Raw genomic sequence first — 16,901 nt, forward strand, 5'->3', positions numbered from 1 at the left:
CAGAGGAGCCAGCATGGCCCCATGGAGGCTCCGTCTATAGGGGCACAGAGGAGCCAGCATGGCCCCACAGGGGCTCCATCTATAGGGGCACAGAGGAGCCGGCATGGCCCCGCAGGGGCTCCGTCTATAGGCACCAGACTGCGGCTGCTCCAGCGTGAGGGCTGGGGCCCAGAGGAGCCAGCATGGCCCCGCAGAGGATATAGGTGCCAGACTGTGGCTGCTCCTTGGAGACCCGTGCTTTCATTCTGCCTCAGGCTGCATCAGCCAGTAGTCCACCTTCGCTCAGAAATCCTGAGTCTATGATTCAAAGATGGAAGGGGGGCTTTTCCTACAATTCCTGGAAGGCTCGGAATTTAAATCTGGGCCTCCACAAACATGGTAGTCGGTTGGCTATCATGGTGACAGAAGCTCACACTGGTGCACATGCCAAATGACTAAAACAGGCTTTCTAAATTGGGCCTCTGAGTCCATCTCCCGTTTTAGCTTCTCCATCTTGGGTGGCGTCTCTATGGTTACTTAACCCCAGCTACGTTAGGCAGGGACCACAAGTGACTGCACTGTAGTCTGATCGCTAGAGCTGGGCCAGGCCTGCTAATTATGGACCGGGTGACCTCTGCCGACCCACGGCCAGATGCAGACTCCAATTTAAGAGGCCCGAAAGCCCAGGCGCTCTATGTCACCCAAGTGTGAGGGAAGCTGAGGCCAAGGGTCACACAGCTCTCAGGTGTGGAGTCCGGGTCACACTACCTGCCTAAGTGGCCAGCGGGGGGGCTGTGCTCTGTAGGTACATGGGTTCTGAAGGCTGTAGCCCCACGGGGACTGTAAAGCTGAGAGCTTTCAGTACATTGCGTCCAAGAGGAGCCTCATTAAGGTTCCTGAAATAGACTGGGGGAAAAAAAGCCTTGAAGCTTGAAGATAATGTGGTCCAGTTTCTATCAGAATCTAAAAAAAAAAAAACAAAAAACAAAAAGAAGAAAAGAAAAGGAAGGAAAGAAGAAAGAAAGAACTGTTGAAGAAGGGGCCATGTTTTCCTCACCTTCCTTTCCCAAACCAGTTGCTGAGGCAGGTGACGACGCTGGGCCAGCCTGTGGTCTGCACCAGTCCGTTAATGATCTGTAGGAGGGAAGGAAGGCTCATTGAGGGGAGATGCTGGTCCCTCCCCATCCTCCCTGTGCTGGTATTCACACAGAAGAGACAGCACTCTATGTCAGTCTCCACTACCAATGTTGAGAAGGAAGTTTTATATTTACATACAGATTAGCTATGAAGTTTAAAATACATATGTAGCTCATATACATGAAAGATACAGAAACACGGATCTATTATAAAGTATATATAGGCCAGGAATGGTGGTGCACGGCTGCCATCCTAGCTGCTAAGAGGCTGATGCAGGAGGACCATTCAAGGAGCTTGACGTCTGCCTGGGTGACACAAGACCCCATTCCAAAAAATAAAATAACACACACACACATGAAAAGCAAAAAAAGTCAACTCAAGCCTTACATGGTGGCTCAAACCTATAACCCTAGTACTTAAGAAGAATGTTGTGAGTTTGAGGCCAGCCTGGGCTACATATGAGACATGGCCTAAAAAATGAAAAATAAAGCCAGGACCCTCAGTTAGGAACACCCTGACAGGTCGGGCTCAAGCGTTCCAGACTCCTTGGAATCTAAACATTCTGTAAAGCAAGAACTTTCTCTTCACAGACTGGTTTATAAAACGACAGCAAACACAGCCTAGAAATGGTATGTCTTCCCCTCTACTGCCCATGGAGAAGGTTCCCTCTCAGAATTCAACGGAGCCTTGATCCAGCTCTGGCATGCTTTCCAAGACCAGGAGGCTCAGGTTGGTGTCGTCAGAACTGAGGCCCTAGCCCGGTGCAGGCTGTCTCACTGGACAGTGGATTCTCTGGGAGGCACAGAGAGGGGCGGCAACCGCCCCCCCCCCACTGCTGCTGCTTCTGCATTGACAGCTGGGCCTTTGTTAGCAGAGCATGCTGCAACCCCAGGGACTTGCTTTCCTTCCCTGCTAAGTCTGTATGTCATAGTCTGAGGCTTCTGCAACCAAGGAGTCAAGGCAGAAGGACCAAATGCATTGTCGGGCCTACAATGGCAGCATCCATACCAGATGGTCAATGTTCTCTAACCAGGGTAACAACCAGAGACACAACACTCGCCCTATTAGATATTATAAATGATCTAGAGACAAATCATCTACAGGAAGATGTGCACGGGATCTATGCGAGCCCTGTGCCGCTTAAGACACAGGACTTGAGCAGCCATGGGCTTCGCAAGCTCAGGAGTCCTAGAGATGATTTCTCCAAGGGTGCCAGGGGTAAACCAAGCACAGGCAAGAACAAAGCATGCTTGTCATAAAGCAGCTAGGCTTTCTCAAGCTCGATGGCATGGTCATGAAAAGCCAAACTAAACAAGAGCTGCTTTGGTTTTCTATCGCACCTCCCCGCCCTTGGCCATCTGGAGAAGTCGGGCAGCCCCATTTCCTTTGCTAGTCAATATTTACCCACAGGACTGTGGGAGAGAACAGAAGCCAAGAGGGCCACAAAGGCTGGGCTCACAAGGAGGGCAAGCTGCGCTTCTGGCCCCACCCCTGTGAGCCTTCAGCACCTCTGCCCCGGGCCCTGCAGTTGAAGGTCTCATAGTTGTGTTCTGCTGGCAGTGACTCCTACCCTGGCCACTCCATGGCCACTCTGGAGGGATCATTTTAAAGCTTCACACCTCATTGACCTGCCACGCTGACAGCTCCTGAAACAGGAAGTGGCATGTCCAGGTGGCAAGGGAGGAGGGCGTTCCTAAGCCAGCAGCTGGAGACATGACCTTGGACGGGCGCTGCTCTGCCCCTCGCCAGCTCCTGCTTTGGGACCCGAACCGTCCCGGTTCTCACAGTGAACCTGGAGCAGGCCCTTACCTGGGTCACCACGTAGAATCCAAGGCTGTGGATGTTATAGAAATAGCCCAAGCCGAACAGGGCTGTGAAGGCGCCGCTGGCCAGCATCCCGAAAGTCAGGTAATACCTAATCGGCAGGCGTTCCCCTATTATGCCGCTGAGGGAACAAGGAAAGAGGCAGGCATGAGGAAAGAGCACACAGCACACGGCCAACAGCTACGACTAACAGCCACGGCCACGTCTCCCGGATATCCTGTGCCACGCTCTTTGCGTCTGGACCTCGGAGTCCCACCATTTCCCGGGAGACTGGACAGAATGCTTCTCTGTGGAGCTCCCTCCCTCCCGTGGGACCCCTTAGATCCACCTGTCATAAAAATCACCAACTGGCTCGCACGAACACTGCCTCACAAAGCAGGGCTTGCCCTGCTCGTTAAGCCTCCTTTTATAGCAAAAACACGCGGCCGGTGTACCGAGCTATTTAAGATGTCAATCATTCATTAAGCTGTAAAAGGGGACTTGAAAAGGGAACCACTGTGACCCCGAGCAAGCCGCCCATCCAATGAACGGTAACCAAGAAACCTGTGTGAACACACCCACTGGGTGGGTCAGCGAGGACCACACTCCCCTGCCTGGCCAACCACTTCCTGCCACAGCAGCTGCTGCCTGACTGAAAGACAGGTTTTCTTATTTGGTGTGTAAGGCCCATCAAGAGGGCCAGAGCCCCAGTGCTAAGAGTGACAAAGAGGCCCAGGGAGCTGACTTTCTGGAGTCTCACCTTCCTGGGCTGAAGGGAAAGTGAGCTACATCCACATTAGGTTGGCTCTGAAACTGTTGCAGTGATGAGCAGACAAGGCTCCAGATTCACAACAGGGCGGGTCGCCATCACCATGACACCATGCTCTACCGTTCACCCACAGCATCACCAAGGACACACATGATTTCAGCAGATACAAAAGGCCCTTTGTGATCTTTCAAAACTCCATGTGGGCCGGAGAGATGGCTCATTGGTTAATGGCACTATGTTCTGGGGGACTGGGGATTTGGTTTCCAGCACCCATGTCAGGAGGCTCACAACTGCCTGGAACTCCAGCTCCAGGGGATCAGATGCCCTCTTCTGGCCTCTATGAACATCTGCATGCGTGCGCGAGCACACACACACACACACACACACACACACACACACACACCCCTTCAGAAAATCTAAAAAAATTCACATGCCACACTTCCTTCCACATAAGCAGTCCAGGACTCTAACAAGCAGAGAACATGGGCAGATACCTGTCTGCCCGAGAGCAGCACCCTGGAGTATGCGCCATTGTTCCCAGGTCCTCTCCAGAAGCTGCTTGCCAGCAAGCTTTCCCTCCTGCCCTCACCAAACAGGAGCCATGCAAATGACCTTTAAACAGGCACAGTGACAATACACCCAGCTAACATGTTCAGCTGAGCAGAACTTAACCACAGGGACTGGAGAGCATTCTAGAGCTCGGGTCTATCTGCTGCGCCTTGCTCACTTCAGGGTTCAGGAGACATCTCAGAGGCTGCTAACTTGCTGAGGCCCAGGACAAGGGGCTGAATCATGTGGGCTCCCAAGAGCGTTTGTCACTGGCTACCACTGAGAGGTGTCCTCTAGTATGGCCGCCTGGTGCCACCACCCGACACCTCCTCTCTGTGAATTTAAGAAGCAATTCTGATGGAATGGACACCACCCCACATCATGTCTGACTCTCAGAGGATTCACACCCACGCTGCACCTGCTGATCCTGCCAGGCAAGACCTGGGTGCACCCCTCTCCATGTTTCTAATCCAGCTAGAGTCATGTGACACCCACTGTCAAGACTTCAGCGGTAGCTTCCCAGTGGGGTTGTGCTGTCATGCTTGCTTGCCATGGCACAAAGCCTAGCAGTGAAGTGGCAGGTGTCCTTGCCTCCCTCCTGAGATTTCTGTATGGACCTCACATCTAACAGAACCCCATTTCAATAAACTCACCGATGAGTGGCACGAGAAACTACTTTTGCTGATAAAGATGCAACGAGAAACCCACTTTATTTACTAAGCCGGGTTCCCTGGGCTGGGCATCTTTGGAGTGAGGACGGTGCTATGTCCTGGGGTGTTTAGCCGAGTCTTTCATATCTGCCCACAGGATGATGCTGGATTCCCCTCCCCTAACTGTGACAGCTGCAGATGTTCCAGACACTGCTGTGTTCTCAAAGTGGCCCCAGCCTAGAGTCAAGTTTAAGCATCACTTTCTAGTAACTGAGGAACCCCTAGCTCTCTGCACACTGCAGAGTGTTTGGATGCAGTAAGATAAACGAGGAGCAGTTGCCCCCCAGGAGAGTGTGTGACTGGTGTCCCTACCTCAGATACATCCCAATGGCATAGGCGCAGAGGAAGGAGTAATCCAGGGCTCCAAGAAGCTGCTGGTAGTTGTTCTTATCTGTGTGGGTTTGAGAAGCAACAGTAGGGCTCAGAATTACTTAGTAGGTTCTAGAGTTGGGCTATAAAATACAAGTCCTATATTCTGAAAGTCCCTCCGAATGGGAGGCACTCTAATTAAAAACAAAACAAAAAAAACATGGCAGCCCAGCTGCTGGCCAGCTTCTTGTGAAAGAAAACAAAGCCATCTTTTTGTTTTCAAGTTGTACTTGAATGTGTCCTTCAGACTGGATGTAAACCATACTGGCTGTGGTGGGCTTGCCTTTGTGTTTCAATGTCACCTGGCTGGCCCATGGCACCCTCATCAGATTTTGCGTGGCAAGCCCTAACCTCCGAGTATGACAGGCACACACTGCAGGCTCTTGTCTAGAGATTTACCCAGCCCAGACATGCTTATTTAAGGGGTGGCCCCTTTGTAACGTAGGCATTGAAGACCTGGTGGTTGCCAAGTAATGTTTCCTAGGGGACAGTTATCACCGAAACACATACTTGAGGACAGCGGCACTGTCCCGAGACCAGCCAGGCTGTAGGAGCCCGGATGGATGGCTGTCAAGATCCCTAGGCAACAGGGCATTTGACTAAACTCACCGAACGGGGCCCAGCCACAGTCGGTCTCGGTCACGGTCACGTTGTTCAGGAGCCAGTGGGTGGGGCCATGCCTGGTACTGCTGCTGGGACCATTGAATCTGGGCTCAGCTTCATCCCCGGCAGCACACTGCTTATGGAGTTCGCCCTACAGAAGAAAGGGACGGTGGGGCAGATAAAGGATTTATTGGGATGTCTCAACCAGGTAAAGTGGCTTCCCCTCTTCACAGAGCAATGGTTTGTTGATCAGGAGGCCTCTGGTAGGCGTCTGAGCCCACAGGAGCTCCTGCCACAGACAGGTGGCTCCAGCGGCATTTTGCAATAACTCCAGCTCCCACCCACGCAGCCAACCCAAGCACCATCCGGCCTCTAGAGGCCTAACAGTAGAGACAGCATCTGGCAAGAGAGCTCCAAGCTGAGGACCAACTGCCAGACATCCTTGACGGGCTGCCCCAGGGAAAGGAAGGCATTAAGTGCTGATGCTGACACCCCGACACTGCAGAGGAAGGAAAGGATGAGTTTTTAGGAACTGCTGGAAGAGGACCGAGTCTCCAAACACGGCCCTCGAAAAACAGCCAATGGAACACAGGCTACGTGACTTCATCTCCATGAGTTCAAGCACAGACGAGAGACACTCTCGTGGATGAATCTTATGGCTACTTAGAAGGGGATGATAGGGTCTGGCATAGGCAGCTGGAAAAGCTCCACCTTAACTTAGATGCTGGGTACTCAGGTGTAGAGGCAGAGACAGGTCAAACCAGATGCTTAAGATGAATGCATTTTATTGTGCACAGATCATTCATACATATATGTGCGTGTATATGTATTACACATATACATATACATCATATACATGATATGTATATATAATACATATACATGCACACGTATATGCATATGTACACAAATACATACATTTATCAGCAAGCCAGGTGGCAAACAGTGCATCTCACCAGGACCAGCAAGCTGTATTAGGATGGAGGTGCTTGACAGGTGGCGGAGACAGGAAGTGTGAGGAGAGACTCTGAGGACAAGCACACAGTGTCCTGCCTTGGTTTCCCCACCTGCACAAGAGGCTGCAGCTCACTTAAAGAACCGAGATGGTGAGACTGAATACCACACTTTCTACACAGTGTGTGGGACGGGGCCACCCAGAGACGCTAGCCACACTTGCAGTAAGAGTAGGCCAGGACCATCTCCTGGGGAAACTGAGAAGTATGGAACTCACTTTTTCGTATCTGTGAACTCACACTTGTCTTCTGCACTAGATTTCATAAAGGACCCATGTCACACAAAACTCAGATGAAGCAGCCAACCAGGTATGGGTGAAGGTGGCAAGGAGGACCTTCTGGTCAGGGGGAATGTCCCTCAGGAGACAAGGAATTCTTCCTGAGAGTCATAGGGGCCTGGAGGCTGGTACAGAAAGTTGGTCTTGCCGTAGCATCAGGCAAAGAGCCACTTGGCCACCATGCAGGTGGCAGGCTCGTCCATCTCCATCAGGACAGAGTGGCTATCGTGAGGCAGGTTATCTGAAAGGCTTCCTTGGTCATCCTGGCTGGGCACAAGGCACAGCATGGCACATCAACAAAGCTTTGTGCATAGCTCTGTGCTGTTAAATGCTGACTTAAATGCCACCCCAAAGCTCACCACTTTATAAACTGATTACCTTCTCGCAAGCTTCCACTGGTAGCACTGACATGCCAAAGAGGCTCTGACCTCTCTGTCATGTCAGACAGAATTTGGTCACTTGGACCTTCCCCCACTCAAGCTCCTGGCTGCCACTGTCAGGACTGCTGAGTGTGTGTGTGTGTGTGTGTGTGTGTGTGTGTGTGTATTCCAATTCTACCACCAAGACCTCAGTTTTCTTATGTTCTTTCTCAAGGCCACCACACCCAAGGGGGCCTTCTCCATTGCTGCTCATTGAGGACAGTTGCAGGCTGGGAGGGTCACCTGCAGGACTAAGCGAGCATGCTAGCCTTGCATGGAAGTGAGGAACATGCATTCTATAGGCCATACTCAGAATAGAATTCTGGTACTTGACTTGCCCGGGGAACACCATCCATGGAAACCAGAACAGATTAGAAATGATCTGAAATCTTCCATAAGCCATAAGGAGAAGTTTTCCGGTCCTGCCCAAGATGAGCAGCACCCAGCACCCAGCACCTGGTTAGTTAGGATCACAGGCTCTTGGTCATAGACAGGTATGGGCTGGGACCACAGACTACTGCGGCTGATTGTAACTGACTGATCTCAGTCACACCCCCTGGCCACCAGTGCTGAAGCCAATGTGACAATGGCTGGAGTCCCAGGGTGGCTGAAGGATGGACTTCAAGCAGAGAGTGCCACCCAGGTCCTTGCCTGCCCCTGGGGCCGGCATCTGGAGACTGATTTCCAGGGTGCACGGGCACAGCTCCAGCAGCTAACCTCCAATCTCACTGGACACCATATTCTCATACCCTCCCAGTCTTTCATGTCAGAGATGCCATCTTTGCTCTCCTGGAGCCCCGCTGGGAGGCTGCCTCCAAAGGATGAAGGACTCGGAGGATATTTAAATAAATGCATTAGTTTTCAGTGACATTGCTTTATTTTAATATTCCAACAACATCTGTTCTGAAAACCAGGTGTTCGGTGGGCGACACGGCAATTAAGCAAAATGAAGCCACGTGGAGTGAATTCTTACACTGGGCTGCAGGGAGACATACTAGGCTCCCACGGGCTGATTGCCAAAGAGGCATTTTGGGGAGGGGATGCGTCTGTTGAGGAACACGGTTTATGTCAAAGCAGCCCTTTGCAAACATTTACAGGATTATCTTTCAACAAGCTACACAGAAAAATCTATCAGTTTGTTACAGCAATTGGTTAATAAGAACTGATCAGGGCTGGGAGATTAGCCTCGTCAGTTAAAGTATCTGCCTTGTGAGCCTGAGAGCCTGAATTAGAACTCCGGAACCCCTGGGGGAGGGGCTGGGTATGGTAGTGAGTGCTTCTAATCCTAGCACTGGGGAGGCAGAGACAGGCGCATCTCTAAGCATGGACGGCTAGCCAGGTTAGCCCACTTGGTGAGTTCTAGGTCAGCGAGAGACTCGGACTCCAAACAGGGTAAAACACGACTTAAGAATGACACCTGAAGTTGGTCTCTGGTGTCTGCATGCATGTACATACCTATGTGTGCATTTAGACACACACGAACATGCATGCTCGCACACGCATGCTCACACACTCTTTCCCACACACAGAAAAGAACTGACCAGTCAAAAGAGTGTGTCAGGGCTGGTGCAAACAGCTCAGCAGGCCAGGGTGCTTGCTACAAGCCTGGGGAGCCAGGTGGAAGGAGAGACCCAACTCCCACATCTTCTGACCTCCCAGTGCACACTCCCCACACATAAAGAAATAAATGTTCTTAAAAAGTTAAAAAGACAAAAAAGGACAGTGGATCCTAGCTATAGGTGTCCTAACTTTTTACTAAAATGTTCCCTGGGAATCTTTGCGTCATGGGCACTTGGGAGGCAGAGGCGGATCTCCAAGAGTTCGAAGCCAGTGTGCTCTACTTGGTGAGTCCCAGGCCAGCAAGGGGCACATCCTGAGACCTTGTCTATAAAGGAAACTTCAGAAAACAGCTTCCTTGACAGCTCTGGCCCTTATGACTTCTGTTCTCTGTTTGCCCCGGGGTTCCTACCATTTTCAATTCTGTGCACAAAGAGAATTGTCTACATACACTCCAGGGACCCTGCAAAAGTAATTCTCTGAGAAACCAACTATTTACAGGTTCTGCTCTGGCCAAGCCTGGAGGAGAGCCCCCCAAAGTTCCCCTCCATGTGGACACGGACTCCATCTGTCTACCAGCCAGGGAAGACATCTGCCTCAAATAAAGATGGCTACAGGTGGAGGATCATGGGAAGGGACAACATTGTCCTCCCAGCTCCAGGTTTATCATTGTGTTTTTAAAGGAACTTTTTTTAAAAAAAAAATCAGAGAAAAATAAACGTAGTCAGTGATGATTCAGGACAAGTGTAACCCTGATTGACCCAGCAACACTTGAAGTGAGTCATGATCACTGGCGAAACCCAGCTCAGTCTCAGCCGTGAGGTCCAAGTCCAGTAAGCAAATGTATTCCAGCTTTGTTAACAGCCTTCTGGGAAATACAGATTGCAGATGGTGACTCACTGGGTCCCTGATAGAATCATTCCGGTCCCCGGGGCCATTTGTGTCATTTACAGTGGGAGCTGCAGCGAGGGCATGCTTCCCAAAGTTCAGTAACGTCTACATCGTAGGTGCAGACAGTCTTGTCTGTATCAAGAGGCAAAGCAGCCTGCAGGACTAGGCATAAGGCTAATCCATACACAGGTGCCCTGGAAAGTCTGGGCGGTAAAGGGAATCACACGAGATGCTGACCATATGCAAGTAATCAGCTGTCTTGGAGACTCCAGGCCAGCACTGTCAGGAGCAGAGACCCCAGGGCTGGAGAGATGGCTCAACAGCTAAGAGCACAGACTGTTCTTGCATAGGACCCTGGCGTGGTTCCCAGCACCCACATGGTGGCTCACAATTGTTCATAATTCCAGTTTCAGGATATTTGGCACCCTCTTCTGACCTCTGAGGGCCCCAGGCATGCGTACAATACACATACATACTGAGTCTGGAGAGTAGCCTCCAGCCCCTGGCATCCATCCCGGCCCCTCCTGGCCTGGGAGTTACATTAGTCTGGACTCCAAATCCTAGCATACCACTCCCATAGGGTATTTAAGTAGGCTCCCAGAGGAGAAATACGTGGTTCCGGGTTTGCACGTGCTCCCCGCTTTCCTGTCTCCCAGCCATGTGCTTGGCCACCTGAGAGCATTGTATTTAATAAAACGATGGGCATTTTAATTCGGTTTGATCTGATCTAATTGGATTTCTTTGTGCTGGGGGAGTTGCCCTTCTTAGGATTTTTTCCCTAACACATACATGTAGGCAAAGCATTCATACACATAAATAAAAATAGATAGACCTTAAAAAGTAGTAGAGACCCTGGGACCAGAGGACCAATGTAGAAGACACTAACAGGAGTTCACTTACTCCCCATGACACCTAAGGGCTGCTGTGAGGTCGGCATTAGACAGTTAACATAACAGACCAGTGGTTACGGAATTCTGGCTCAAACCAAGACCCCTCCTCAAGAAACTCAGAGGCTCCAATGGAGAGTGTGACCTTGGACCACTTTCACACCCTTCCTGGCAAAACTCCTCCCGCTCAGCAGGTAGAGTCCAAGGGTCAGATCCTGCCCCAGAGACCCTCTGGTGGCAAACCTGTCACCAAACCTGTCTCACAGGCAATGACTCTTTGGTGACACCCCACCTTCAACCTGGTATTGGAAGTGGTCCCTCCCTTACCGTGCAGGCCCAGTCTTTCCTGCTGAGTCCCAGAAGCCCCAAGAAGGCTCCCTGACCTTGTTTGACCCCAGGTCTTCAGTGCTCACTCAGGCCCCTGTGTGGGGCCACTCAGGAATTTCTCTAAGCAGGAAGAGTCACAGAGACAGCATTCAGATTTCCAGGGCTGGTCACTGGGGCCAATGTCAGAGCCCTTGTCACATGTCATACCCGGGAGCTTTTAATGCCACTGACTGTTTTCCTGCCCCCTCAGGTCTCTTTGAAACCTCTCTTAAAGGTTTCCAAGTGTTTTGTTTCCACAGCAAACTCCTGGCTACCAAAGAAAAACTCTGGAACCTTCTTAGTAAATGAACACGCTGGAGAAGGCGCCCAGGCGCAGCAGGCCCCTATCTTTTCTCCAATGCTGGGAGCCCTTCAAGGGCAGCTAGCCCTGCTCAGCTGGGAAGGTCACAGTACCAGAGTCCTGGACTAGGTCCTACTGGCAGATGGAAGGCAAGTGCGTCACAGAGCCATAAATAGGTGGGTCTTGGCCTGAGGAAGCAGCCTTGTTTCTTCTATGTTAGTCAAAAGCTGTTCACTCCTGCGACTGGCCCACAGGTAAGGTGGGGTGAGAAAACACCCGCTTCCTCCCTAGTTCTGATGTCAATAGAGAGGACTTGAGGTCCAGTGGAACACCTGTCCCCGGCCCTTGCCCTGCTCTCCTGTGTACACTCAGTGTGTGAGCCGCAGAGAGGGCCCCGGAACCAGGCAGGGGTCAAACTGCACCAAGCGTTGGAGCCGCTTGGGAAAGCGTTTAAGACGGGATTCGCCAGGAAAGGAAACCAGACAACATAAATATTTAATTAAGTTTGGGGATTCTGGAGCTGTAGTCAGATGGAGGTGTGCCCCTGAGGGGATAAAGCGTGAAACACTGTAAAGATCTGAGTTTCTGAAAAAGGAAAATAAAGCAAACCATGGCAAAAGATCCTGAAAGGAAGATGCTGGAATAAGCAGTCTCTAACAATCTCCCGGCCCTCATCCTTCTGCCCTCTGGCTCCCGGAGTCCCCAGGCTTCAGGTAGATTACTGGAGAGCCCTGTGTGTGATCCTGGAGTCCCCAGGCTTCAGGTAGATTACTGGAGAGCCCATGTGTGATCTCTTACCTTTACGATGCTGATGGGCTTTCGGGACAGGTGGAAGCTCGCGTACAGCAGGAATGTCAGCAGGAAGATGAAGGCCCGGTACCTGGAACACACATAGCAGACGGGGCATGAGAGGTGTCACACTCCGTCGTCTGTGCATTAGCCACGCACCAAACCCACTCACAATCTCATGACAGTCTCAGGACATTAAAAACACGGCTATCCCTGATTGTGCGAGACCACCGAAGCCCTGCAGGAGCTGGGGGATGCCAACATCTTCGGCCCCAGCCTCCGCTCTATCACTCGGTCCCAACAACAAACAGTTCTCGAGTGGATTCCTCCTGGGGGCTCTGTAATTCAAGGCATGTTTGCCAGCCGTCTACCCAGTAACAGTGTCAGACACCATGGGTTGAGGGTTCGATCCCCTACCTGGCCCCCACAGGCCCTGTCTCTCATCGGGTTCATTTGCTTGAGAATGCAAATGCACCAGAGAAACCCTTTCTTGCATTTGCCATTTCCTTCAAAGCCCACGGAGCCAACCTGCTTGACAAGAACAAAGACACACTGGGGGGACAAGTCTCTCCCTGTCTCTGACTACAAAATTTCTGAAACCATGAACCCCAAGAAGTGAGTCTCCCTAGGATGCTCATGCCTGGAGAAGGGAAGGGCTGAAGCCTGGGCCAGTCAGGGGAAGAGATCGGCAAGGAGAGTTGGTGCCTCAGGGAATGAAGCTGCTTGCTACCCAGCCTGATGACCTGAATTTGAACCCCAGAACGAAGAAGGAGAGAATCTATTCTGCAAGCTGTACTCTGACCCTCCACAACCCATCATCACAGGAGCAAACCCACACACGTACACGCATAAACAAAAGGAATAAACAGATGCCTTTTTAAAAAAAAAAAATTAGAGGCTAAAATTAGTGTTTCCAGACTTAAACAAAGGCCTTGGTTGAGGTGGAGGAAGGAGGGTGGTCACTCTGTAGGAAAGAACCCACATGTAGAAACCAGCTTCAGAATACAGAATCCTCTGAGCTCTCTTCTCCCTGGGGAAACGGAGTGGAAAGTCCACAGGACACTCGTCCCAGCCCACAAGGTGACAAGAAGAAAGTAAACCTGTGAAAAGCAAACGGTTCATCCCAGCACTCAGGAGGCAGAGCTGGAGCTGCCCCAGCGAGGGACAAGCTGCGTCTCAGTCTGTGAAAGCCTCCCTGGGGCAGAACAGGTTCTCTTCATTCTTTGGCCAAAGCTGGTAACTTGGCCCGTGCGCTGAGCCTGAGGCTGGTTGTGAGCCACCCACTGACCTCCGCAGAGCCATTTCCAGCTCCCAGCCAGGCTCTAGCTCTTCCCCAGACACAAGGCAGGACAGCCTGGGCATGGGTTTCCCTTCAGAGGCTCTCATTTGGACTCAGGAGCCTGGACACCTTCCAGTGACCACTGCTTAGGGCTGCCCGACTAAGGCTCTACAGAAGTCGAGGGAAGGATGACTCAGTGGCCTCAGGCTTTCTGTCAACCCCTGGCCGGAATTGAAACTCCCCTATTGTGATGATAAGGGATGAGGAGGGCTGGGCCCTGACAGACTACATTCCTCAGTCCTCACTGGGTTTCAGTGAAGAGGAGGATGACAGGCTGCACTTTCCACCAGGCCCCTTTTCAGGTGGCTGGGGAAGGTGGTACAAAGCGTGCAGGCAAAGGGGCTCTTCGGGACAGCCCACGCTCCTGCTGGTGAAGCCATAAGTGGACTCTTCACAGAGAGAAAGCCTCCTCCTGAGGGTTGGAGTCAAAGGTCAATGAAGAACAGGCAGGGTTTTCCCAAAGGCTGAAAAGGAAGCCTTTATCTACAAGTGCCCTGCTGCCCAGCCTACTTCCTCAATTTCCAAAGTCACCCTTCTTCCTTTGGCCTCAGCTTCCTAGAGGACCTGGGGTGGGGGAAAGGCAGTAGTTGCAGACTTCCAGGAGGGTTTACAAGTAATAGCCGCTCTCAGCTAGTGGTCATCTGTCCCCGCTTGGTCTCTGGGAGAAGTGGGTGGGTCCCATGCTTTCACGGAACAACAATCCTGGTCTAGGAGACTGAGGTCGCTCAGGATTCCTCAGGAGCCCTTGTTCTGCCTGGTCCTTTATTGTCATCCTTTTATTTTGTTTGTTTGTTTGTTTTTGTTTTTTAAGACAGGGTTTCTCTGTAGCTTTGGAGCCTGTCCTAGAACTAGCTCTTGTAGACCAGGCTGGCCTCGAATTCACAGAGATCCGCCTGCCTCTGCCTCCTAAGTGCTGGGATTAAAAGTGTGCGCCACCACCGTCACCCATGGCTTATTGTTATCTACGTCACTATTCACAAAGCTGAACCATTTTGCGTGGACAGGAGCAGAGCTTCTGAGCATCAGTTCGTCCAGAAATAATGTCCTGAAGATGTCATGAGTTAGTATGAGGTCTTGTCAGGTTCCGATGGCTCTGACCCAAGGACTAGTGTCTTCTTAAGAAAAGAAGATGCTGGAAATGGGGGTGCATGCCTTTAATCCCAGAATTTAAGAGACAGGTGGGTCTCTGTGAGTTTGAGGTCAGCCTGGCTACATAGAGAGACCTCTCTATTTGTACTTTTGGTTTCATGTGATGCTACAGGTGGACCTGGGGAGATGAAGGAAACAAAGAGAAGCCGACAGCCTCAGCATTTTCTCTCCAGTGCCCGCGCCGCTTGTGCGGTTATGACAAATAGTACATGTCAATACAAGAATCGGGCCTGGGTTAACCCTGAGTTTCTAGCAAAAAATTCACATTCTATCAATGCCAGCTTAGGGCCCGGATGCACTCCCAGACTCTCCTCAGGGGTATCTGCTATGGTTCAGACATGCCCAACTATTTGACATTGGAAAATAACATCTATTTAACTTGAGAACCATGCAGTAAAGTTACAATAACCAAAATTCACACACACACACACACACACACACACACACACACACACACACACCACACTCCACCACCACAAAACAAACAGACAAAAAAAAACCTTCATGGTTTAATTTGAGACAATTTATGATTTTGTGTTGGACTGTATCCATTGCTATCCTTGACTGCCAATCCTATGTACGGACGGCTCTTGTGTTGAACATCTGGTTACTAGCTGGTGCTGCTGCTTTGGAAGGTGGTTAAACCTTTTGGGGAGTGGTCTTAGAAATAGATGTCTGGGGGTGGGTCTCGAGGCTTACAGACTGGCCCTACTTCCTGTACCATGGAGATGAGAGCAAAGCAGACTCGTGTTTCTGTCACAGTAGCCCACAGCAGCTTCCCTCACTACACGGAGGGACTGTACCTTCAGACACGCACAAGAAGCCCTTCTGCCCTTAAACTGCTTTTTTTTTAAAAGATTTTTTTCATTTATTTATGATATATACAGTGTTCTGTCTGCATGTATGCTTGCATGCCAGAAGAGGGCTTATAGATAGATGGTTGTTTGCCACCATGTGGTTGCTGGGAATTGAACTCAGAACCTCTGGAAAGCCGGTCAGTGCTCTTAACCGCTGAGCCATCTCTCCAGCCCTTAAGCTGCTTTTTTGCGGGACATAGAGATGAGACAAATAATTAATACAGTGTCCTTGAGTGTCACGATCCTTAGAGAAGCAGCGGCAGCCCAGCCGCTGAGGTATCGTCTGGTCTTCGTTGGCTGTCACTTGCCTCTGCCACATAGGGACTCAACAAGTGCTTTTTTGGGAATTACTCATCAGTGTGGCTGGTTTAGAAAAAAATCCTAACCCTTTCTGACCTCAGAAACCACGCAACCAGATACAGAAGGAAGGCCATGACTTTGTCAGCGCCTGGATCAGGAGACAGATGTCATTGTGATTGACAATGGTCATTTAAGACACCGCCTGCCTTGGCAACTGGACTGATTTCCATACTAAGTAAAGACTAAGAATCTTGTAGGAGCATGCATGAAATGATGGAGATGTTACCAGCTACCAGGCTCCTGATCCTGGAGGCTAGCCCTGAGGAAGGAATCACAGTCCTGTCCAGTGGCTCACAGGTTGGGACATCTGTGAGATGCATCAGGGTACTTTTCTCAGTCGGGGGGCCACCATCTACTCCTAGGATCAATCATTTGAAGTCTCAAGTTGTTCTAGATCTTTTCAGCAAGCAACAGTTCCTTCATGTTTCATTCATGGCTTTGTTTCCTGGCATTGCATGGCATTCCCGCCCAACTTCTGCTGTTCCTGCCAGCCGAGGCATGAGTGGGTCTCTGAGGCCCTGGTTCCTGTCAGTGGGAAGGGGCACACACAGAGGACTCCGAGCTGGGTATGCAGACCAGCTGCACACAGAAGGAGACCAGAAGCTAGGTGTGCATACCTGCTCTGGGCCTCTGGGGTCCCTTCCCATTCCACCTCCTGCAGCGTGAATTCGAATTGGTCTTAATTATAAGAACCTGAGTCAGATCTCGGGGTAAGTGCTGAAAGATCAGGGAAGTAAAGGAGCCAGCCATTAGAGACATCTTTTACCTCTACCGAA

At 50.9% G+C, this 16,901-nt stretch overlaps 1 protein-coding gene across 4 annotated transcripts in view; it reads right to left on the minus strand.

The window, feature by feature from the left end:
* The window catches only part of Slc37a1 (solute carrier family 37 member 1), a 62,657-nt gene that overhangs the window by 26,202 nt on the left and 19,554 nt on the right, over positions 1 to 16,901 (minus strand). For all 4 annotated transcript variants that reach the window (XM_026785732.1, XM_026785733.1, XM_026785734.1 and 1 more), the window contains 5 exons: positions 12,430 to 12,511; positions 5,926 to 6,070; positions 5,260 to 5,338; positions 2,926 to 3,061; positions 1,037 to 1,113 (listed from right to left, as the gene is read on the minus strand). In XM_026785732.1, coding sequence (XP_026641533.1) covers positions 1,037 to 1,113; positions 2,926 to 3,061; positions 5,260 to 5,338; positions 5,926 to 6,070; positions 12,430 to 12,511 — 519 coding nt within the window. The remainder of the gene's footprint in view (positions 1 to 1,036; positions 1,114 to 2,925; positions 3,062 to 5,259; positions 5,339 to 5,925; positions 6,071 to 12,429; positions 12,512 to 16,901) is intronic.

The sequence above is a fragment of the Microtus ochrogaster genome, linkage group LG2 (genome assembly GCF_000317375.1).
Source record: "Microtus ochrogaster isolate Prairie Vole_2 linkage group LG2, MicOch1.0, whole genome shotgun sequence".
Taxonomy (NCBI): Eukaryota; Metazoa; Chordata; class Mammalia; order Rodentia; family Cricetidae; genus Microtus; species Microtus ochrogaster.